The sequence below is a fragment of the Vipera berus genome (genome assembly GCF_964194415.1).
Source record: "Vipera berus genome assembly, chromosome: 3".
Lineage (NCBI taxonomy): Eukaryota > Metazoa > Chordata > Lepidosauria > Squamata > Viperidae > Vipera > Vipera berus.
Window position 1 is genome coordinate 22,892,182 of NC_138204.1, and position 26,011 is coordinate 22,918,192.

The following is a 26,011-nucleotide window of genomic DNA, read 5'->3' on the forward strand; positions in this document are numbered from 1 at the left end:
TTTTCCCTCAATTTGAAGATGAGGATAACATTGGCCTTCCATCACTCCCTTTGTACTTCTCACACAAAGCATAAAGATTAGACCAGATTATCACCAAATCCTTTTATTGCCCTCAAATAAAATTCATTTGACCTTGAAGATTTAAATTCATTTAAAATAGTGTTCCCTGACCATGTTTTTAAAAAATTCAAGCTTGTCCCTCATCCTGTTCTTAACAGTTTCCTGTTGTTGGAGAAAACTGAATCAACCTTTTGAGAAATCATGAAGCAAAGGTATAAAATTGGTGTACCAAGGCATGCCCATAATTACTTATGCCACTGCATTCTGGACTAGTTGCAGTTTCCACATTCTTTATGATATATAAAGATTATGCCATCCTCATTGGACATATGAATTTTTCCTTTTCCTTATATGTTGTATGTATCTGAAAAAGATTTTCAGATGTTGTTGTTGTCCTTAGCATCTTTAATAAACCTCAGTCCACCTAGGTTCAGACCACAGGTAGTTCTTGATTTATAACCATTCATCCAATGACCATTCAAAGCTATTGTGGCACTGAATGAAGGGACTTTGCAACATGTTCCCAAAGTTACCCTCCTTGCAGCACCGTCATGGCCATGTATACAAAAGTTAGGTGCTTGGTAGCCTGTCCATACATAAGATCACAAGGGTGCTTCAATTCTCTCACCACCTATCTTTTTCCAATCTCTGCCCTTTTGGATGCCCTGCACTCCACTACATAGCTCTGCTGCCTTCTGCTAGTGCCCCCAGTTAACCTATGCCATCGTCCTCCTATTGACAACCCAGAATCCAGGCGCTGAGAAAGAATACATCTCTGGGATGTGTGTGAAGAGTAGAGCACAGCAGCAGAGCCTCATCTGCCAAAAAAGTACTTACTAGGCCCGTTTGGGTAGGAAAGTGTGGGATGGATGAGACATGTCACTCTACATTGCCAGGCGTGGCGGGAGAGCCAGCAGCAGTGCCCTAGGCAAAGGTGGAAGATGTGTGGAAAGGGCTCTTGTGGGTAGCAGCAGAATTGGAGAAAGTGGAAGGATGCAGGCTTCCTGGAGGTGCAGTGAGCAGTCTGCAGCTCTGTTGGAAGTGCTGAAAAATCTGTGGGCTTTAGCAATGGATGGAGGCAAGCCAACATTATCAGAACTACCCACCTGCCCTCTGTTCACTCTTAACCCAGCCTTCCTCCTGCAAAGCCTGACAAACATCCAGCAGCTTCCAGTGTGAGCAGAAGAGCACACACTGCGAGTGAGTGCCCCTGGAGAAGCATTCCGCAGGCTTCAGCACATTAGAAGCTGCTCACCATTTATTGCCAGTCTGACTTGGCTACATCATCTCTACTCCTTCAAATATGTCCATTTTGAATGCATTTTGTTGTTCGGAATAAAGGAACCACCTAGAAGGAAATTAAAACATTCCTACCAAAACTGGCAGGCAAGCTACTGCATATAAATAAGTAGCAAATCCCACTCTCACTTGCACTGATGATGTTACCAAGTTGGGTTTGAGCAGAAATGAATAATCTTCAGTGAAGTTGATATACTTGGGAAGTTGTTCTGAAACATCCTTAATCTGTACTCCTGATAGATGGCATACTTCCTGGGCCATTGGATTCATTTGTTTTGGTTCCTTACTCTTATTTTTGTTGCCTTGCAGAGTGCAGCTGCAATTTCTCTGCTCTTAAAGATTCTTCTCTCCTCTCTCTCTCTATTTAGTACAATCCCTTTTTCTTCCTTAGAGATTGTTTCTTCTGAAAGGACCTCAGAGATGTTTCTGAATTCCAGTATTGTAGAATATTGTGCACTGTACTTGTTTGATTCTGTTCCTCATGGAAAGTTAATTTCTCTCTTGGTTGCAGGACCTGTTTTGTTTGCTCTGATAAATCATTTCCCTTTTTTTTAGAAGCTGAAGCGTGGCCACTTACTGCTTTAATCCTTTGACTTTTTCTTCAAGGACTACTACAAGCTTACACATGCTGCATATATTTGCCAAATTGTTTTTATGCTGGAGCATGCCATAAGCATTACAAAGGAGAAGTGTACAGTCAGGTCTCTCCTTTAAGGCACCATCACTGGTGGGACTTTTTATTTATTGCACTTTCCTTCCTTAGGTTGTCAGATTATCTTAATGCCCATAACAACCTAGAGGGAAAATTTGGAAGAGACTTCCGTACAGAGTCCTGGTCCATACAGAGTTTCTTTTGTAAGCAACAGGCACCAAATTTGCTTATTTTGACAAAATGTAGGTTTCATAACAGTGGCCACTATAACATCTTGAAGGCTAACATATTTGTGTTATATAAAACTGTATATCAGTCTTCCTCTATCCAGAGTTCCCTAAACTAGAAATTCTGGGAATTATAGACCAATATGTCTAGACAACACCAGACTGGGGGAAAATGATCCACTGGAGAAAACTGAAAAGAAGATTAATTTAGTGACTGGAAAAACACATCTCTGGGAAATGTATGAAAAATGGAGTAAATGTAAATATTGTGGAAAACCTATGCTGGAAAATAACAGGTTGTCAGAAAATAATAAATGCATCTTAGGTGCTACTTGTATGACATGCTTTAATTTTCTCAGTGGAATTGTAGCAAACAAAAGAAAAAATAATTTAATCTGAGCAAAAGCTTAAGGTATTTGTTTTCTGGAACCCAGTTGAATTGTCAAAGAGCCATGTTGGAAGACATGCACTTACAAGGACAGTGTGGGGAGTGCTTTTTTCTAAGCATTAATAAACACTAATGCAGTGTTTATTTTTTTTAATTAAACCTTTTTTCAGTGTAAATGTGCGCAAGATCTGCTGTGTTGGTCTAAACCCCCATCCCCATTACATATTTCTTCAGAAATTTGGTATCACATAAAAACTGGAAATAATGCTTATATATGGCAACTATAGACTAACAACAAAACCTAATATGAAAGGACCAAAGTAAGAGGCAATTGCAGCATTTTAAAGAAGTATTAGTCTATGTACAATTCACAAAACATTTTCCACTGGCAGTTTTCCTGATTCTTTCCAAAATGTCTGTGTATGACATGCTATTTGGAAAACTGTTAGAATACAGTTTTGATTTTTTCCCCCAGGTGTATCTGTGTACATACGTATGTATATGTGTGTGTGTGTGTGTGTGTGTGTGTGTATGTGTGTGTCAAATGTTAACTATTTAGATTACTTTGCTAGGCCCCAAACATGGGGCAAATCTTTATTTCCTGTTTTCAGCCTATCTTGAAGGCCATCGAACAGGCTGTAGTCACACCGGACAGTTCATATATTTGTGTAAAGTACTAACAAAGTCTCCCTTAATTCTTTGTTAGTAATTTACACACACATATATATATGTATGTATGTATGTATGAGCATATATGTTCAATATTATTTATACTAAAGGAGACTAATCTCCATGCTTCTTACCTGATTCTATCTCTCCTGTAGAAAATGTTGTCTTGTGCCATCTAGTGACAAAGCAAAACATTGCAAATGAACTATTTTGCTGCTGTTAGCCATTAAGATCTTAATCTAAGGCTACATCAGCAATCTTCCTTCTGTGTTCCTTCCAGCTTCTTTTTGCTTCAATACATACCTGCTCTGTTTTGTATTCTATCCTGTCCAAAGTATCACCACACAAAATAAATACATTGCAAACCAAGAGAGATGACAAGCTAAGGTCCTCAATAGTTTCTAGCAGATCTGGTTAAAAAATCTGTACCCTGTTGAATGCTTCCCAGAAAACACATATTTCAGCCAAATTCACTCATCTGAGAGGAGTCAGTAGAACAAATTGATCAGGCTATAGTTGAATGCTTGAAATTCCTCAAATGTAAAACTATATTCAACAAATTATTTTTAAGACTCTTGGTCTGCAATTTACAAGTAACAAGCCTTGAATGAGGACAGTGACCTTTCTTCATGTCTGCCCAGACAAAACAATAAATTCCAAGAAAGAAAGAAACATCTCTCCAGTGAACATGGCAGTTTATTAAGAGCAAATTATTCCTGATCGAATTAAGAGATGAAGCCCATATTGGTGCTTCCCAATAAAAGCAAGAACATCCGATGATAGCAGCGTTGACATCTTGTTCCACAGATATCTTCAAGAGAAACTTGTATCTGCATGAAATTCAACATTGCTTGCTAAATACTACCAATAGTCTTTGGGAAAATGAGTCAGCCCTGCTATTGCTAGATACTACTGGGAAGAAATGCAGACACTACCTGCTTTTTCTGAAATTTATCCTTGGAATTATTTTTAAAACTCATTTTTAGCTTTTTAAAAATATATTTTAAAAGGCATGATGAAAAAATACACAAGGAAACATTTTTATTTTAAAATTAATTTTTGTTTATTTTTCTCTTCATTGGTACTGGTATTGGTTTATCAGCTTTTTTATAGATTACTATAAAAGAGCCAGATGATCTGTATTATAACTTCCTTATCATTTTATCTATATTTTTGACATTTTGAAGATAAATAAAATGTAAGACAAAGCTTGGAATCTCCATTTTAGAAGCTTTAAAATGAATTGTGCAGAAACAATACAATTAGTGTTAGGACACTGTCCATACAGCAGCTATTTCCACTCTCCAAACTTTTCTAATAATCTTCAAATATATGGTGTCCATCTTCTCTCTCTAAGCTCCTCCCAACTCCATAAGTGCCATTAGCACTTTCTCCAACAGACAAATGAGGGAATGCAAAAATTAGGGGCTGTATGATACCCTGAAACTTTAACCCATATTTCAGGGGATTGGGATGTATGATGTTGAGATAGGAGTTGCTGCCAGTGGGATGTGGCCTTCCTGTCACATTCCTATTGCAAAGCTTCTTCCCACTTTCATGACTGTAACCCAGAGAAAGAAAGCTAATTTCAAGGTTCATGTTCATTTTCACTCAAGGCTGTTTGTGAAATTTTGTTTGAAAAGTTAGAAATAAAGTTTTGATCCTTTGCAAACAACATGATCATCTCATTCAAAAAAGTAAATATATAACAGCATATTTATATGAAAAATGAAAAGATTAATTTATGTGTATAGATGCCACTTAGAAAGAACTACTGTGTAGAGAGACAATGTAATATATCATGGAGTGTTGTGATGAGATAACCTTTATGCATGCTCAGTCTGCTGTCTAAGAATCAACTGATTAATGGACAGATACATGATTTAAAGTTTTTCCTGCCTTCCCATCCCACAAACTGCATAGACTTCCAAAACAAGATTCCTCCCTCCCTCTCTCTCTCTCTCTCTCCCTCTCTCTCTCCCTCCCTCCCCTCATACTGATAAATTATTGGGCAAAAATCATCCCATTTGAATTCAGTGGTATTTCCAAGTAAAGATTAATCTACTTTGTTGTTGTAATTATAATTTCTTTATTTAAGGTACAGTATATGTAGAGTATATTCTGATAAATATAAAGGTAAATAAGAACTACCTTAAATTTCCTTCTTTGGATACATTTTTCTTTGTCCACTTTTGCATTTTCTATATTGATCTTCACTTGTTCCTTGTGAGCCATATGAATCCTTTTCATATTTGTGTTTCTTATTTCAGTTGTGTACTTTCATTGCAATAATGATGTATTTATATGTTAATCATTGGCAAGGGAGCTGATTGGACATTAATCAATATTATCACAGTAATTTAATACCAGTTTTGCTATAATCCAAATTCATCATCTTCAGTATTTAATTATTTCAACTTAAGAAAAATATACACATTACACTGAATTATTGTCATCAAATGCATAAATGTATAAAATCCTACTGTGGGATCTAATACATAGAATCATAGGTCTGGAAGGGACATGAGAGATCTTCTAGTCTAACCCCTGCTCAAGGCAAGAGTCTTATACCCACCTAGTCAAATGGTTGTCCAGTCTATTTTTGAAAACTTCCAATAATGGATCACACACAATCCCAGGAGGCAAGCTATCCCATTGATTAATTGCTCTTACTGCCAGAAAATTTCTCCTTATTTGAAGGTTGTCTCTCTTTGACAAGCTTCTCTTACTTCTTGTTCTGCCCTCTGGTGCCCTAGAGAATAAGTCAATCCCATTCCTCTTTTTGACAGCCCCTCAAGCAGTGGAAGATAGTTTTCATGTCTCCCTTGCTTCTTCTCTTTGATAAGCTAGACATTCCTAGACCCCTTGACTGTTTGTCCTACGATTTAGTGTCCAGATCCTTTGTTGTTCTCCTTTGCTTTTCAGGCCTCAACATCTTTTTGTATTGTGGTGACCAGTGTGGTCTCACCAGCACAGTGTAAAGCGGTACTATCACTTGTCTTGACATTGTCCTGTTGTACATCCTAGGACAGTGATGGCGAACCTTTTAGAGACCAAGTGCCCAAACTGCAACCCAAACCCCACTTATGTATCATTGGGTGCCAGGAGGTTGTGGCCCATTGGATGGGCATGGCCTATTGGGTGGGTGTGGCCCATTGGGTGGGCATGGCTGCGGTGGTGACGGCAGACTGGGTGGGACTAAAAAGTTCAATCAATCAATTCCAACTTTGCAAGATCTTTTTTTCCCTGCAAGAAGTTGCAATTGATTGATTGAACATTTCTTTTTACACATGGTGGCGGAGGCCTAAATCAAAAAGGTTTTATAAAACCCAGCTCAAGTCCTAGGACTGGGGCGATGACGCGCGTGCCCACAGAGAGGGCTCTGTGTGCCACCTGTGGCACGCGTGCCATAGGTTCGCCACCACGGTCCTAGGACTACATTGGCCTTTTTGATAGCTGCAGCACATTGCTGGCTCATACTTAAGTGATAGTCCACTAGGACATCTAGATCCCTCTTACAGATACTACTGTTGAGCTATTCTGTATCCATGAATTTGGGTTTTTCCTACCTAAGTATAGGACCTTACATTTCTCAATACTGAACTGCATCTTGTTGGATTGGACCCAGTGTTTGAGTCTGTCAAACATTTTATGCAACTCTGTAAAGAAATGTGGAAATTGATATATTCTGTAGATAAGTGCCTGTACAAATGAATAGAATTGCACCTATGGTATTAGCAGATGGTTAATGCCATTACTTCATGTATATTCAGTTAAGCAAATATTTTGTTCTACATTTGATTCTATTGTTTCATCTTTTCATTTATGACAAATGTATTGCTGTGTGTGCATGTTTATTTAATTATAGGTCATGTTTTATTTGTTTATTATTTTGTTTTTGATGGTGAAAATATTGAATATAAGTCTAATAGATTAACAAATGTCACTTTATAGTTTTTATTTTATATTATGTTATGTATTATACAGTATATTAGCCTATAGTGATTTTGCTCATTTTCCAGTCTTTAATCTAAATCTTTAGTCTATCTGAACTCTGTCACCACCTGTGATGTAAAATGAGAACTTCAATAGCAGTACAACATGTAGGTTTAATCCTGAGTTATTAAGGTGATATGTGGATTTCATGCAGATATTCTGCCTTTTTTTTACCGGGGCCACCTCCAAAACTACAGATTGAATAGTAGGGGTTATTTTTATGTAGAACATGATGACATTACATTTTGTAATATTTTGACCACAAAATTCATAACAGTCTGCATATGCTGTCACACATGCCTACCCATTTTACAGTTTGAGATTAATAAGTACTTTCATTTTGTTAAAACCTAGAAAGCGGATCTGAAGTGCCCAGCACTGAAATGAAGCTTGGTGGGGCTCAAAAGAGAAATAGAGTATACGCTTGAAATTGAAATAGGTTACAGGTAGTCGTCGGTTTACAACCAGTTGTTAACAACCATTTGAAGTTACAGTAACACTGGAAAAAATGACTTAAAACCAATCTTCATACTTACAGCCGTTGCAACATCTCCACAGTCACATGATCAAAATTTGGACATGTATTTATGATGATGCAGAAACCCAGGATCATATGATTGCTATTTGTGGCTCCAAGAAACAAAGTCAGTGGGGAAAACCAGATTTGCTTATCATCCAGAAAGTTCACTTAACAACTGCAGTGATTTGTTTAACAACCATGGCAAAAAAGGTCATAAAATTGAGTTTGAATCATTTAACAACGATCTTGCTTATCAATGGAAATTATGGTCCCTGTTGTCTTACGACAAAGACTTCTTGTATTGGTAAAATTAGTAGAAACGGTACAAACAAGTTACAAGAAAGGATACAGGAGGGTGTCACACATCCAATTTACAGAAGACATTTCTTCGGTTTGAAGGATTGCCCAATTAAATGTGGTTTAAAGAGAATAATAACTTGAATTCTAAAAAGGAGGAGAGGTCCTGACAAATATTATAAGCTATGACCATGTTGGCTGGACAAAAATAGGAGTTGTAGTTTAATACCTGACTAATAGCTAAAGCTGAGCTTTTTTATGACTGGAATGTAAATTCTTAACAGTTTCCAGCAATCACTAGAAGTGCATATTTTGCATATGAATTTCTACATTCAGAAGCAACATGACATATTCACTTATGTTTTTTTTCTATATATTTCATAAGACATTTGTTTTCTCTAAATCTATTTCCAATTCACTAGAGAAGCAAACTAACTTCATTGCTTTTTTGACACAATGCCAACCAGTCTATTTACTTTGCAAGCTTGTTGCCAACCAAGGGATATGTTATTCTTTCTATGCACTTTTATAATTTCCACCAACCTTGACTGGAATTTTTATGTATTTGCTCATACAATGTATAAAATGGAAGTTCCCTTGTGACAATTTTTAATGACATGGTTGGTTGGTCGATTGATCGATTAATTAATTATGTTCCATCAGGTTGTTGTTCACTCTTAGCAACTTCATTGATAGATTGAAGCTGGAGCCTGGCACTGATCCTGGCGCTTCCGCTGAGCCCTGACAGCCCCGAAGAAGCGCTGATCCTGGCACTTCCGCTGAGCCCTGACAGCCCTGCAGCTCCAGCCATCTCTCGCTCAGGCTTGTGCAGTGCTGCCACCAGTTCAGCTCATTCCCCTCCCCCACTACCACTTTTCTAGGATGGTCATGTACCACCTGCCAGGTGCCAATGTACCACAGGTGGTACCCATACCACTGGTTGAAAAGCCCTGTTCTAGTCCAACTTTCTGCTCGAACAGGACAACCTATGGTACTCTGGACAGATGTCTGTCCTATCTTTTCTTAAAAATTTCCAGTGATATAGCACCCATAACTTCTGGAGCTTCACTTAACCAAGTCACCAGTCCCAACTGGGGTCAGTAAACAAGGACTATCTCTGGACGAAATACAATGTAGATTTTCTCTTTCCCCATTATCAGTTTTCCATGACTTAAAATCAATTTGTTGGAGTGTTATATTTTCTTTTAAACATTAAAAAAAAGTATTTCACTATGCCTTTGTGGGCCATTAAAAAAAACCTCTTGTACAAGTAATTTGATTATAAAATCCTACGGTATATCATCAAGAATGTATCCAATTTAAAACTTTATTGCTTCATTTGTCCTGCTCCAATAGCATACTTACAGAATACTCACTTCGATTCACCGACTTCATTTCTTCTTTCTATTTTTCACAACTGATACGAGTACTTTATGAGGTATTAATTAAAAAGGTTTCCATCTAGCCATGAACTATTCAATAAGGGTTGGGGAGGGGGGAATACCATAATAGGATAGTTGCTTTCTTCAAAAGGATTGATAAAGTAAATTATAATATATATGTGTGTATATATACACACACACACACAGAGAGAGAGAGAGAGAGAGAGAGTGTATGTGTGGGAGAGAAAATCTACAAAATGTAGAAAATATCTGAATCTATATGGAACGATACCAATACTTTTGGCCATGCCTGTATATATTTGTTCCTGAAATAATATCTTACCTTTAAAATAAATTAGGAGAATTATATTAGTATTAACTAACACTCCAACAAATTACAAGTAAGATCTGTCATCCAACCTGGACATTCCAATTACATAGAGGTAGTTCTTGAGTTAAGACAGCAATTGGGACTGGAATTGCCATTATTAAGTGATGTGGTCGTAAAGCTCAATTTCACACGATCACATTGTTTAATGTTGGCAATCCTGGATAGTCCCAGTTGATGTAACCCCAAGACTTGCAGTGCTGTGTGGGTGATTATGTGTGAAGAGGCAGGAGTCTGAGGTAAAGAGCACAGGCATGCCCACAAGGGGATGCTGGGAAGGGCTGGGGCAGGACTTATGGGAGGGCCAACTCAGACTGTATGCAAATCATGGGACGCTAGGGAGAGGGTCAGCACAAGACATGCCTGAGTCACTTACCAAAGTACTCCCTTCCACCTTTTCCACTGACTTTGCTTATGGGAAGGCAACAGGGAAAGAAACAAATAATTATCACATTACTGCGATATTGTAATGTGAGCTGGGCATTTTGAACACCCAGATTGTAGTTTCATTTTTTTCAATACCACCAGAACAGTACTAATATAACATAATAACAATAATAACATCACATAGAACCCCTGTGGCAAAAAAGCAAAGATAGTATCAATAGAAATAGGCACCTTGGGTGCAACCACAAAGCAACTGGAGCATCATCAGCATTGACAAAATCACCATCAGTCAATTGCAAAAGTCAGCTTTATCCGGAACAGCTTACATCCTGCAAAAATATCTTTAACACCATCAAACAACATCTCCTATCCAAGGTCCTTGGGAAGGACTCAATAGGTGGATAAAAATGCCAAATCAAGTCTGAACATCTGGTTGACTGTTAGCAGATGTTCAGACTGCTATAATAATGCAAATAATAATGCAAATAATGACATATTTGCTGACAGACAGCTATTTGAAAAAAATAGCACATGCCATTTAGATTTTCAGTTTCATGTCCCATGGTTTTATTTCCTGGATCAAACCTGATGGGTTGCTATATATTTATTTTACAAAGACCCAGAAGTTCCTATCAATATCGGGCACAATCTTGTATTTGTATGTTATATTATTTAGTTTCCTAAAGAAACTGATTTTTTTTCTCAGCAACTCTCCTTAAAGAGTAACCTGTAACCACTGCAACCATCAATCTGGTCTTCCAGCTATTGAAATGCCCGATGTATTTGCTCAAAGTTGTTTTTGTCTGTGAAGAGTGCTTTCCACAGGGAAGCCTTGAAGAAGATCAGTGTAGGGATTTTTTTTCCATGAAAAAAAGTAGGACCTTCATCTCTTGCCTTGAGTTCAGATGCTTTCTCTTTTATCTATTCCCATGAGAGATTTACTCCTTAACCATAATGGACTGAATTAGCTTCCTCGGCTTGTAAAACACATAAAGTAAGCACAGTGCCTCAGTTTACACAATCCACTTGGTTCAGTGAGTCTGGTTCGTTTTGGAGTTCTTAGACAGAGATATCATGGAAAGAAAAACTTGACGTTTCTGGCAATGGGAGAAATTGGTGTATGAGGAGGGGAGGGAGAGACGGAGTAGAAAGACACGTCTTCACACGCTAAAGTTTGAGGGTCAGAGTGTTTTTGAACACCGCTTTGCATGCGGGGTGAAGTTTACACGCCCACCCATGCCTGCGGCGAGGGGGGAAAAGGGGGTGATCGCGACAGATTTCCTCGGCCTTTTGACAAATGCCGCCGGCGATGGAACAGGTTTCCACCTCCTCTGAGCCGCCTGGGGATTGCGTCAAGATTGGAGAGGAGGATCCTCCTAGAAATAAATTAACTTAAAAAAAAAAGCCGTCCCACACTCTCCCCGCTCCTCCCTCCCGCTCTGTTTTGAAATGGGATCTGGCCGCTGCCTTTTATCGGGACATAATCGCTTTCTCTCGTGCTTGGATCCGCACCGGCGGGAGCGATAGGAGAAGCTCCTTCGCTCCTCGCCCGGGCACGGGTGAGCCTGGCTGGCATTTTGCGTTGAAACCGCGCTGCGTGAGACGACCGGCCGAGCCCCAAGAGGGTTTAGGGGGGGGGGCACTAAAGCCGCCAGGGAAGAACGGACCGGGGCCGAAGCACTCGAGCGAGCCGAGAAAGGGACAAGCAAAACGGCGGCAACGCGAAAGTAGCCGGAGAGGAAAGGAGAGATGCGACCCCGGCGCGTCCTCCCGGGCTCGGCGGCGGCGGCTGCAGCCACGGCAGCGGCGCGAAGGGCGAGGTGCTCCTGAAGGGCAGGGCGGAGGGCCATGGAGCCGCTCCCAGGTGAGTGGGGAGGACGGGGGTGGGGATCAGCCGGACCCTGACGGAAGAAACGCCGGACTCCCTCCAGGAGCCTCGCGCGCGCGCGGGGGGGGGGGCTCTGCGAAGGCTGCCTGCCTCGCCTCCCCGCGGCGGCGGCGGCGGCTGAAGCCGAAGGAAGGCTGGCGGGCCCGGCCTCCCTGGCCCCGCGCGTGGGGCGATGTGACCCACCCGGGTAGGGAGGGGGAACTTCCGTTCGCTGGAGAGAGGCTCGCCGGGGAACCTAGAGCAGCGTTTCCCAACCTTAGGAACTTGAAGATGCGTGGACTTCAACTCCCAGAATTCCCCAGCCAGCTATGCTGGCTGGGGAATTCTGGGAGTTGAAGTCCACGCATCTTCAAGTTCCTAAGGTTGGGAAACGCTGACCTAGAGGTCCAACTTAGCGGGTGTTGTTGTTTTTTTTTGGGGGGGAGGGAGGGGGGAGGACTGGACGGGTGAAGCCGGCGACAGGCGCTGCCCTCGGCAGGCTCAGCCGGTCGCCCTGTGCCGCCCCGCTCCCAGGACAAGCCGCCAGGTTTTTCGGGAGGGGCCAGTTTTTATTTGCCTTTCTGCTTTTCTACTTCTGGCGGCAGCGCTTTGTCCGATGGACGCGTGTATGCTTTTTTTTTTTTAAACTTGAGGGCTGGTCGCATAGTAGTGAAAGCTTATGAAGCGTGTGGGCTTATTATACTTAAATATAATGTGTCTAGATTGGCGTCTCGGTGGGAGGCTCCTTCACAGATGAAGGTTCTCCGACAGTTACTCAAGAAGAAGTATTCTCTTCCCCCCCCACCCCACTTTCGTCCTCCTCAGAAGACAAATCTTGAGTCTCCATCTAGGCTTCGCTACCCTCGAAGCGAGTGGCTTCAAGTTACTTTCTTTTGCAATTTCTTCGACGTAGAACCGTTCTTAGGAAATGGTCCTAGAAAATGAAACAATTAACGTGCAATTGTGTTCGCTATCCGTAAAGACCGTTAATTCACTGGCATGATAGGAACGGTCCATTCTCTCTCTCTCCCCCCCCCAAAAAAAATCTCCACTCTTACAACAGCTTTCGTGAGTAACCCCCATTTCCTAAGACAAGTGAAAGAAATTGAATAGACAGCTCTTTCTCTCTATATAAGAACACTTTTGTTAGACCAGCTTGAACGACAAGAGTAGAAAATTGTATCTTTTATACTGAACAAAAGTACTTCAGATAAAGTAAGAATTATCCTGAGGTCTTTTAAAAAATGATATTATGTTCGAAATAGCATCCTGTCTTAAAGGATTAAATAGTCCTGCTAGCCTAGGACTATCCAGTCCCTTAAGATCCAGTGATCCTATGGGCACAGCTGCTAGGTGTCCCTGGGTTTTTCTGTCTTGGAAGCTTTAAATCTGTGAGTTGTTTGGGTGCTTATTGTTAGCTGGAAAATTACTCAGTATAACTTCTGAAAGCTTTATTTAAAAATTATTATTTGTTACTTCTGAAGTCTTTGGACTAAGAATCAGAATAAAGGTGAAGCTGTCTAGAAGGACGAGCTTTTCCTGCTCTATAATAATGCAGTTTACCTCTAGAGTTGATTGTAGTCATTCTATATAGGTACTTGGAAGCATCTCCCTTTTTTCCAGTGAAAAGTTGGTTATTTATTTATCAAATTTGCATAGCTACCCATCTCATCAAAAACAGTTACTCCAAGATACAGATATATAAGGTTTCAGTTTTCCTTTTCTGTTATTTTAATTCACTGCAAGTAGGGAACATATTTGAGGGGATGCTAAATAATGTATGTAGGAGAATATTTGTAAGGAAAATGTATGTTTTTGTGTGTAAGAGAAATTGTAGGAAGTCTGGCTATAGTTGCCATTGTAGACTTCAGTGGGAGAAATCATTTTTAAACACTTGTTACATAATTTTTTTGTTTAAAAAAGTGCCTGGAATGGTTTCTTATTTTTTGATGAAAACTTAGACATGTGAACAAAAGGTATAATTTTCCAAATAGCTCAACTATGTAAATTGGTTCTATTAGAGGAACATCTAGCTGTCATAGACATGATTTCAACTTTAATTCTCTTTTATATTTCAGTATTAGAGTTGTCTAGAAAGGTAAAAAAACTCTTTTGTACTTTCTCTCTCTCTCTCTCTCTCTCTCTCTCTCTCTCTCTCTCTCTGTGTGTGTGTGTGTGTGTGTGTGAGAGAGAGAGAGAGAGAGAGAGAGAGAGAGAGAGAGAGAGAGAGAGAGAGAGAGAGAATGTAGAAATATTATTTATAATACATGTTATGTTCCAACAGGAATATTTTATGAAACAAGTAAATGACATTTTACATTAGTGAGATAGAAAGAAAGCCATCTTGGTGGAAAATGTTAACCTTAGTGACAATCTAGTACCCCCTAAAGTTACAATTGGTTTTATGGGAGTTTTAGTATATTCTGAAAATCTCAAATTCAAAACAGTCTATACTAGAGCAAAACTATGAAGATCAAGGGAATGGAACAGAAGTACTTGTATACTAATATATACACATCTCAAATAAAAAGGCAGGATTGATATAATTATCATACCTGTTTTATTGGGCAATTGCTAAGGAGTGAAATCATGGGGATTTTTTAAATAATAGGAAATATAAGATGCATTATGCAATTTTATCCACTTAAAAACTCATTGGCATAATTTATCAATTATATTGTGTCACTGGCAGGTGCAAGCTACTGCTAGTACCATGTATTTCCAAATTTACTATTGTCCGTCAGTCTTACTTGCCATTTTATTTCTGTATTTCAGCTACTGATTTAATTACATTTCTCTCCATTCCAATTATAAATACGTTTACTTGAAATCAGCTTTCTGGAACTACATAACACTTGCTTTCAGTTAAGTTCATAGAATCGTAGATGTTTGCTATTTTTAGCTGTGTACATTAATATATTTTTTTGATTTTTAAAATAAAAGGGGAATTCAAGAGAGAACTTAAGTTTTATGTTATTTTCTAATGAAAAAAGTCCAGTAAGCATCCACAATGGTATTTGAGGGGTATGATATTTCTTAGTGTTTGAATTTGTATCTATATAAACTATTCTGATTAATGGATGAGCATTCCATAATATTCTATTATATTCCTTTTTTTACTTTGTGGCTCTGAAAAATCTATTTCAATGGATCCTTCTGCCCAAACTTTATTTTGCTATAATTCATTTCTTGATAGTAGCCCAAATAATGATTTATTTTCCTCATACATTCAACTTACCTTCCTAGGCTTTATTCCTGCTGTTCAGTTCACTTTGCCAAATGATCAGTATCAGTCTTAAATTACAAGACTCTGTCACATCTTTTACTCTTCCAAGAAATGAACATAAATAAACCTCCTAAATAAAGGCTCTTAGGAAATGTCTACATCTTACAGCAGTTCAGAAACTGTTCCAAATTTGTATATACTCACAGAATTGATTTAGATAGTAGGTTGACTTATGTCAATTTAGAAGAAATCTGCATCTTTCCCCTGGTAATATTGAACCTTCATCTTGCTTGTAAAATGGTCATTTCCCAATTTACTGGAGCTCTTGCCTCACTAAAGATTCTGGTTACTGGGCTCAAGACAATAATTACTTTCATTTTTCCCTTTCCAATTTCTAATGTTTGCCTGTAAATGTTGTTAGGATGTATTTTCCCCTCTCAAGTCACTGCAGCATTGTGCAACCATTATTAAAGCTAATAGGGAAAAAAGCATACTTACAAAAAAATGCAAGCATGCTATAATTCACAATTACAGTTTACCAGAGACTTTTAAATGCAAGAAGAATGTTAACCCTTCAGCTATGAAGCTACTCTCCATAACAACTGCCCTGATATATTTTGCAAAGTATCAGAAAAATAGCACAATATGGGATGCTAAGAATTTGTTATAAAATTTTGGACTTGAAAGAGGCTATTGAAAATCTAACACCCAATGCAGTGCTCTTTGTAAGAATCCAAATTAAAACATTACCATTTATGGTCGCCTATCTTTTGCTTGAAAATGTTCAGTAAAGGGGAGCCCATCATCTTCTTGGGAGAATGGTTCCACTATCAAACTGCTCTTACAGTGAACAAGATTCTTTTATTCTATAACTTAAATCCATTATTCTATATCTGCCCTATCATCCTCTATGCAACATCCTTACAGGTTAATTGAAAAAAAAAAGATAATTTCTCTTGTATTTCTTCTTTTTTGAAATTGTGCATTTCCAGTTATTTGTCCATGAACTTAGTTCCACTTAGTTTCATATTCCAAATCATCCTTCTTGCCTTTTTCTAAATTGTTATGGTATCTTTGTCTGAATCCTTTTTTTTTAAAGTATGGTGGTCAGAACTAGTCTCAGGTTAGGGTCTGACCAATATGCAGTTCAGATGAACAGTTATTCCCCATGATTTGGAAATGATATTTCTATTCCTGCCTCAAATTGCATCTGCTGCTGATTTAGTTTGCAATTAATTACTATTAATTAATCATGAATAGTATTCTCCAGGCAGATGTTCCCCATTATATATTGGTTCATTGGCTTCCATTTTACAGAGAAAGTTATTCTAGCCATCTCTCTATTTCTCTTAAGAGTGTTTTTATTTTTGCTTTCTAACCTAATAGTTATATCACTCAGTTTTATCTCATCTGAAGATAAAATAAACATTCCTTCTATTCCTCTAAGTCAGACATGTCAAACACAAGGCCCGGGGCCCAGATCCGGCCCACGAAGTGGTTTCATGCAGCCCGTGAAGCCATCCTGGAAACAGTGAGGGAACGGCCCCCACTGCCTTGGCCCTGGCCCAGAGACCCTCCTTCTGCCAGAGACCCTCAGATCTGTCCCACTCCTGCCCAGGCCCCCATAGGCACCCTTGATGCGAACGATGTAGAGCTGGCCATGCCCACCCAGTAGGCCATATGCACTCTAGCCATGCCCACTCAGTAGGCCACGCCCACCCTGGCAATACCCACCTGGCCCCTTGAGGGCAACCACAATGCTGATCAATGAAATTGAGTTTGACACCCCTGCTCTAAGTTATTTATAAACATCTTCAGGAGTACAGAGAGCCTAGGAATGAACTTTGTGGCACCTCATTCAATACCGACACTGAGTGTGATGAGGCAATGTTGAGGATCAGTAATTTTAGAGTATGATTTTCAAGCCAGATATCTATTAACCTTTTGTTAACAACTACCCTCCTAAACATACCATGATGGAGAATATAGGATTTCTTGACATTTAGGACTAAGTGCTCAAGTTCTCAAGGTCACATATAGTTTCTAATCTTCGATGTGTTCATCAGAGCTATCTAAAAGTTGCTACCAATTTCTAGAACCTATGGTATGACACCCCTTCATGGATTACTGCCTTGTCGTGGCGAAGGGGCTTGCGTAATTCAATGAAGCTATGAGCTATGCCGTGCAGGGCCACCCAAGACGGACAGGTCATAGCCGAGAGTTCTGACAAAACGTGATCCACTGGAGAAGGAAATGGCAACCCACTCCAGTATCTTTGCCATGAAAACCCTATGGACAGTACCAAAAGGCAAAACGATATGACGCTGGAAGATGAGCCCCTCAGGTCGGAAGGCATCCAGTATGCTACTGGGGAAGAGCAGAGGGCTAGTACTAGTAGCGCCAGAAAGAATGAAGCGACTGGGCCAAAGCCGAAAGGACGCTCAGCTGTGGATATGTCTGGTGGTGAAAGGAAAGTCCGATGCTGTAAAGATTTTTTCTCCATAGGAACCTGGAATGTAAGATCCATGAATCAAGGAAAGCTGGACGTGGTCAAACAAGAGATGACAAGACTGAACATCGACATCTTAGGTATCAGCGAACTAAAATGGACAGGAATGGGTGAATTTAATTCAGATGACCATCAGGTATACTACTGCAGGCAAGAATCCCTCAGAAGAAATGGAGTAGCCTTCATAGTCAATAAAAGAGTAGGAAAAGCAATACTGGGATACAATCCTCAAAATGACAGAATGATCTCAGTTCGAATCCAAGGCAAACCATTCAATATCACAGTAGTCCAAGTCTATGCCCCAACCACCGGTGCTGAAGAGGATGAAATTGACCGGTTCTATGAAGCCCTACAGCACCTTATAGAACTAACACCAAAAAATGATGTCCTTATCATCATGGGGGATTGGAATGCTAAAGTAGGAAGCCAAAAGATAACCGGAATAACAGGCAAGTTTGGCCTTGGAGTACAAAATGAAGCAGGGCACAGGCTGATAGAATTTTGTCAAGAGAATACGATGGTCATAGCAAACACTCTTTTCCAACAACCCAAGAGACGGCTCTACACATGGACATCACCAGACGGTCAACACAGAAATCAGATTGACTATATGCTCTGCAGCCAAAGATGGAGAAGCTCTATACAGTCAGTAAAAACAAGACCAGGAGCTGACTGTGGCTCAGACCATGAGCTTCTTGTTGCAAAGTTTAGGCTTAAACTGAAGAAAGTAGGGAAAAGCACCAGGCCAGTCAGGTATGAATTAAATAATATCCCCGTTGAATATACAGTAGAGGTGACAAATAGATTTAAGGAATTAGATCTGATAGACAGGGTGCCTGAAGAACTATGGACAGAGGTTCGCAACATTGTACAAGAGGTAGCAACCAAAACCATCCCAAAGAAAAAGAAATGCAAGAAAGCAAAATGGCTGTCTGAGGAAGCTTTGCAAATAGCTGAGGAAAGGAGGGAAGCAAAAGGCAAGGGAGAAAAAGAAAGATACGCCCAATTCAATGCAGAATTCCAGAGAATAGCTAGAAGAGATAAGAATGCCTTCTTAAATGAACAGTGCAAAGAAATAGAAGAAAACAATAGAATAGGGAGGACCAGAGATCTTTTCAAGAAAATTGGAGAGATGAAGGGAACGTTTAATGCAAAAATGGGCATGATAAAGGACCAAAATGGCAGGGACCTAACAGAGGCAGAAGAGATTAAGAAGAGATGGCAAAATTACACAGAAGAACTATACAAGAATGAGCTTAACGTCCCTGATAATCACAATGAGGTGGTCACTGACCTCGAGCCAGACATCCTAGAATGTGAAGTGAAGTGGGCCTTAGAAAAGCTGAGCAACAACAAAGCTAGTGGAGGTGACAGTATTCCAGCTGAGCTATTCAAAATCTTAAAAGACGATGCAGTAAAAGTGCTACACTCAATTTGCCAGCAAATTTGGAAAACTCAACAGTGGCCACAGGATTGGAAAAGATCAGTTTACATTCCAATTCCAAAGAAAGGCAGTGCCAAAGAATGTTCAAACTATCACACCATTGCACTCATTTCTCATGCTAGTAAAGTTATGCTTAAAATCCTACAAGCTAGACTCCAGCAGTATGTGGATCGAGAACTACCAGAAGTACAGGCAGGATTTCGAAGAGGCAGAGGAACTAGAGATCAAATAGCCAACATACGCTGGATCATGGAGAAAGCTAGAGAGTTCCAGAAAAACATCTACTTCTGCTTCATTGACTATGCTAAAGCCTTTGATTGTGTGGATCATAACAAACTGTGGCAAGTTCTTAAAGAGATGGGAGTACCAGAACATCTTATTTGTCTCTTGAGAAACCTATATGCGGGCCAAGAAGCAACAGTGAGAACTGGACACGGAACCACTGATTGGTTCCAAATTGGGAAAGGTGTCCGGCAAGGCTGTATACTGTCGCCTTGCCTATTTAACTTATATGCAGAGCACATCATGAGAAAGGCAGGGCTAGAGGAGTCAAAAGTTGGAATTAAGATTGCTGGAAGAAATATCAACAACCTAAGATATGCAGATGATACCACTCTAATGGCAGAAAGTGAAGAGGAACTGAAGAGTCTCTTGTTGCGAGTGAAGAAGGAGAGTGCAAAAGTTGGGTTGAAACTAAACATTAAGAAAACCAAGATCATGGCATCCGGCCCTCTCAATTCCTGGCAAATAGATGGGGAAGAAATGGAGGTAGTGACAGATTTTATTTTCCTGGGCTCCAAGATCACTGCAGATGGGGACTGTAGTCAAGAAATTAAAAGACGCTTGCTCCTGGGGAGGAAAGCCATGGCAAATCTAGACAGCACACTAAAAAGCAGAGACATCACCCTGTCAACAAAAGTGCGTATAGTCAAGGCTATGGTCTTCCCAGTTGCAATGTATGGCAGTGAAAGTTGGACCATAAGAAAGGCTGAGCGCAAAAGAATTGAGGCCTTTGAACTCTGGTGCTGGAGAAGACTCCTGCGAGTCCCTTGGACTGCAAGGCGATCAAACCGGTCAGTCCTAGAGGAGATCAACCCTGACTGCTCTTTAGAAGGCCAGATCCTGAAGCTAAAACTCAAATACTTTGGCCACCTAATGAGGAGGAAGGACTCACTGGAGAAGAGCCTAATGCTGGGAAAGATTGAGGGCAATAGAAGAAGGGGACGACAGAGAATGAGGTGGCTGGATGGAGTCACTGAAGCAGTAGGCGTGAGCTTAAATGGACTCCAGAAGATGGTAGAGGACAGGAAAGCCTGGAGGAACATTGTCCATAGGGTCGCGATGGGTCGGACACGACTTCGCAACTAACAACAACATGGTATGACAGTGTATACAGTAGTAAGGGGATACTGATGGGGATAACCATAAACTGTTATCTAGGCAAAACGTCCTGTTTCCACAAACACAGAGAGAGGTGGTTGCAAACTTTACTGAGAAGATGATGGAGCAAATAAACAAGCAGCAAAAGAAATGTGAATGCAAACACACAGGTGTACATATTTATTTTGGGGGAAATAAATCCCCCACAATCCAACAAGCTTGGCTTGAAACAGTTTCAGATACAAAACAGCAGACAGAGCAGTGGTCAAGTAAAGTCCAAGGGTCCAAACATTGTAGAAAGATTGTCAGCCAATTCAAAGTCACAAGGTTTCAAGTCCAGAGTCAAGGCATATGGAGTCTGAGTAAATGGTTGTTATTGTCAACAGAGAGACATGAGCTCACTGCTCTTCTTAAATAGAAGCAATCCTAGTATGTGCTGCTCATTTGGAAGAGCATGACCCTTCCACTAGAAAGAAGCTGAACAAATGGGAGGTATGCCAGGAGGAAAGATTTGCTATACAGAAGAAAACAGGAGGAAAAGACTAAAGTTTGCCCATGAACACCTAGACAAAGACCAGGACTTTGGGGAGCAATGTGCTCTGGACAGATGAGGCAAAGGTAGAGTTATTTGGCCCCAGCATCAGAATCAAATACAGATTTCATCAGAAGAACCTGATACCAACTGTAAAACACAGTGGTGGAAATGTTATAGTTTGGGACTGAATTGCTGCATCAGAGCCTGAGCAACTCATCATCATAGAATCCACTATGAATTTTTCATTATATCAGAGGATGCTGAAGATAACATGAGACCATGTCAGAAAATTGAAGCTCAAGCAAAAGTGGATATCGCAACATTACAATGACCCTAAGTATTCCAGTAAATCCACCAAGGAATGGATGAAGAAAAAAAGAAATGGACAGTTCTGGAATGTCCAAGTCCAAGTCCAAATTTAAATCCCATTGAGATGCTTTGGGGTGATCTGAATACATGCAAACATTGCATAGCTTAAGAAATTTTGCAGGTAGAAGTGGGGAAAAACTCTTCCAGCCTACTTGAGGTTGTTTCTTGCAAAGGGGGCAGACAATACCGAATGGCAGAGCCAAGAGTGTACTTATTTCTTCCAGAGAAGGAAATGGAATATTTTGTTGAATAAAATTATTACAAAGTAAACTCTTCATAGTTTTTATGTTTAACATCTTTACCTTTATTCTTTGTATATGCTTGAATGAAGATAAAATATACAGTAAGTCCCAGTGGTTTGAAAAAAGAAAACTGTACTTCTGTCTACTTTTGGCATGTCATGCAGAATGTTATATAACCCAGTCATATTCATGGTGGATGCTGTTGAAAGCATCTGAGAAGCCAGAGAACACCAAGATGGATGCATCATTCCATCACAGCTCTGTCATCAGTAAGAACAACTAATGCTGTGTCCATCATAAACACCAAGAGAACTGGGACAAGATAATCTACTTCCTCCAGAGTCTTGTAGAACTTAACCCACAGGTCATCTCAAAGGCAGCTTTAATTATCCAGGAGAGGTCTGAAACTAACAATCAAATTGATAGATTTTCACATGACTCAGGGATGTTTTAGACAATTTACTTCATTTTTGTGGAGATAATTAAGTGTATATTGAGATGTCCATTTGAACATCACATTTCCATATTCAGTAGGGAACATGTAAATTTAATAAAATAAATTCATGCATCAGACAGATGTGTATTTGTTGATAAAATTCCCTATTAACAAGCAATATTATTGCAGAAAATGTAGGTTACCGGTAATTGTCCCCTTTCTTGAAAGTTTACTAGCTGAATGATTATATTATTTAAGAATACATAGATGTTTCTCTGGGTCTAGTATTAGCTAGTTGAACCACATTTGCTACTAGCAAGGTTTTAAGCTCTTAATCTTCATTGTTTGCCCATGTTTCCGTCTCCCCTTGAGTGTGCAGTAGGTTCATACTCATTATGTTTTCAAAACAAAAAATGAAATTCTACTGCATTATATCATCTCACTTTTGAGATCATTTTCCTTTGATCAACTTACAGTTTTTTTAATTCATCCTCCACTTCTGTTGCATTTTAAATTATATTGTAATCTTATTGAGACACAGCTCATATTTTTGATAAAGTAGAATTTCTTGTTCAAGTCCTATTGAATACAAAAATTATTCAAATGGTTTTGCTTACAGTTTCTTATATATATGTATAGCTATAAAATAACTTATTTTTGTGAGCATAAAGCAGCATGTTTGCTTTCAAACATTCTTTCCCAAAATAATTACTTTACAGCTGACTTTCCTACATAGATGTTTAAACTATTTTCACACATTACATCTATCTCATTATCAAAATAGCTACTCTTCATAAGTGCTCTTTATAGCTGTCTGAAAGCCTGCAATCAGAAGGTATTCGGCACATAATAACTTGGTAAAAAAATGATTTTTAAAAATTACTATGTCTTCTGAAAATGTGTATAAGTATCATAGAGACAGGTTCTCTAAAAGCTTTTACATTTGCTGAAAAATGTATTTAACACCTTGCAATAATTCATAAAAATGGCATTGGACGATAGCCTTAGATACAGTATAGAATAGAATAAAGCTGGAATGGACCTTCTAGTTCAGCCCCCAGCCCATCTATACCATCTCAGACAGGTGATTGTCTAGTCCAGGGGTAGGCAACCTTGGCTTTTTTATGACTCATGGACTTCAACTCCCAGAATTCCTGAGCCAGTCATGCTGAGGGAAAAGGGAGAGGTTTCCAAGCTGAGCCACGCTGGCTCAGGAATTCTGGGAGTTGAAGTCCATGAGTCATAAAAGAGCCAAGGTTGCCTACCCTGGTCTAGTCTCTTCTTAAAAATCTCCAGTGATGGAGCATCCACAATTTCTGGAGGCAAGCTGTTCTACTGGTTGATTGTTCTCACTGTCAGGAAGGTTGCTTCTCTCTTTGATCACTTAACAACCATTGTTTCTTGTCCTTCCCCCTGGTGCTCTGGTGAACAAAGTAACCCTCTCTTCCTTGTGGCAGCCCCTCAAATACTGGAATACTGCTGTATGAACAAGATGATATCATAGAATTCAGAATTCTGGGATTTTTTCCAGTTATTATCGAAGTTAGCAAATGCTGCACTATGTCAGATCAAAATACTGAGTGCTTATCCATGCAACTAAATGCCATTGAGAGAATGTGAAGAGAATAAATCAGTTCTAAGCTTGACAAGTACTCTAACCTTGTGTTCAATTTGTTGTTCAATTCACATTCATGCTAGTTTAACTCAACCCACTTTCTAAAAAAATATTTTCACTGGCATCATAGGAATGGTAACTATTGCTATTATCTGTTTCAAACTGGATGTTGTAACTTCTAGTGTTGCAGAGGGCAAGAGTGTATTGTAAACATATAATTTTAGGGGGAAAATGAAAACACTTTAAAAAATCTAATTCATTTTATGCATGTCATAGCCCTGGAATCAACAGCAAGTAACATATAGAAGTGATAAATACTACTTGATATTCAGTTCTGAAAGAAGAATAATGAAGAAGACAGCTATCAGTATAAGAGTAGGTGACAAATTAGATGTAAATATTTAAATGGCTACTGAAAGAAGAACTTATTTTATATCAGAAAAGGACAAGAAGCAGTGGTTTTAAATTTCAGAGAAAGAGATTGAGATTGTTTTATTCAATTTATACAAAAACAAAGCAATTCAGTCTGAACATTTATTTAATTCTTCATAGGATGTCCTAAGTTTATACTGTTGCTTTATAACTGCTTCTTTTGGAATGGACAATTGGTCAGGTTAGAACTTCCTATGAAATGCCTACTAACAATTTACCTGTTAACGAACTTCTGTATAATACAGATTCATATAACATGCTAGACAAGTTAAAAGTTAGAGAGTTTGTGATTCAGGAAGTTATGGAAACCTAATTATTCCCTTAGTGTACTAAATGGATCAGCCAATAATTTTATTTATTTCTTTGGATGTAACATGTTATATCCAGTTGTATTTTATTCTGTGTTTTATCAATATGGTTTAGTATAGTATATGAACCTGCCAGTGTGAAATGTAAACTAGCTTATTGCCTTTGCAGATGCAAAGAATAACAGTTTTCTCCTTTAGAGGAAAAGGGAAAGCATAAGATCAGAAAACCTTGATTTGAGACTAATCAGTATGGAACGCAGTTGATAAAGTAGACATGACAGGAACATTGGGGAAAAGTTCCAATATAGTGGTATACTTAGAGCCTAAGAATGATTCACATCCTAGCCACCTGGACATTCTTCTCTTACACAACAGCTTCACCAGTTCACACAGATGCCATTAGTGGGGGGAAATCCCACATTTACTAGCTGAGAGAAAAACTGACTTCTAAAGTAAAAGCATTCCATTTTCTGTAACCTTATCCTTTTCTTATTCCGCAATTCATGTCAAAAGAGACTCAAAGAAAATTTTGCTTTCTATTGAAGTGGTCTGCCAAAGGTTTTAGACTTCCACAACAACAGTAAACCTCAGCTCTTAGCTTTACACAGTTAAACTGATGTCCTTGGTTAGGACTTGAGAAAAGTCTTATGGAGATAGCTCAGTAAATGAATCCAAATAAATAAATGATTGACCACTGCCAAAGTAAAAGTGTGTTTTCTGTGGCTCTTATACTCATGCTAGTTCAAATATGTAACTCTTTTTCTTTCCTATCCTTTCTACAGATTAACAGATTCTTTGTAAGGGACATGATAGCTTTGAAGCTGTCTGCTTGCATAACTATCAACTTTGGATCAAGAACTGTTGACTACCAGCTTATGTTTTTTCAGTTAATTTTATTTAAAGTTTTGAATAAAATAATGAAAGATAATACACATTAGAAGAGGAAAAATATGAAAACAGATAAATGTATTAAGGAAAGAAACTCTCACCCACTAAGAACAGCTCCTCACTTCAGGTATATACGATTCCCTCATCTCAACACCTCCTGACAGATACAAAATTCTTCATCCCATTTCTTCATAATAAGCAAGTCAAGTAAGTAACATCATCAATCCATTCACCAGCAAAAGATCCAAAGAAATCTATCAGCTTGTCTTTCAAGAAAGGAACTGTAAGAGTTATAGGTAGTCCTTGACTTATGACCACAATTGACCCCAAAACTTTTGTGCTAAGCTAGACAGTTGCTAATTGAGTTTTGCCCCATGTTACAACATTTCTTGCCACAGTTGTTAAGTGGATTGCTTCCATTTTAAGTTAGGAACACAGTTTTTAAGTGAATCTGGCTCCCTCCCCCCCAGTTGACTTTGCTTGTCAGAAGGTTGC

The 26,011-nt window shown here is 39.1% G+C and overlaps 1 protein-coding gene across 4 annotated transcripts in view; it reads left to right on the forward strand.

The window, feature by feature from the left end:
* SULF2 (sulfatase 2) overlaps window positions 1–26,011 on the forward strand; it is a 307,964-nt gene that overhangs the window by 184,197 nt on the left and 97,756 nt on the right. For 3 of the 4 annotated variants that reach the window (XM_081325670.1, XM_081325669.1, XM_081325672.1), the window contains exon 1: window positions 11,728–12,129. The exons of the other annotated variant lie outside the window; for it this stretch is intronic. In XM_081325670.1, the coding sequence (XP_081181796.1) occupies window positions 12,114–12,129 (16 nt within the window). In that variant the 5' untranslated portion in view covers window positions 11,728–12,113. Of the gene's footprint in view, window positions 1–11,727; window positions 12,130–26,011 lie in introns of those variants that run through there. 4 annotated transcript variants of the gene reach the window in all.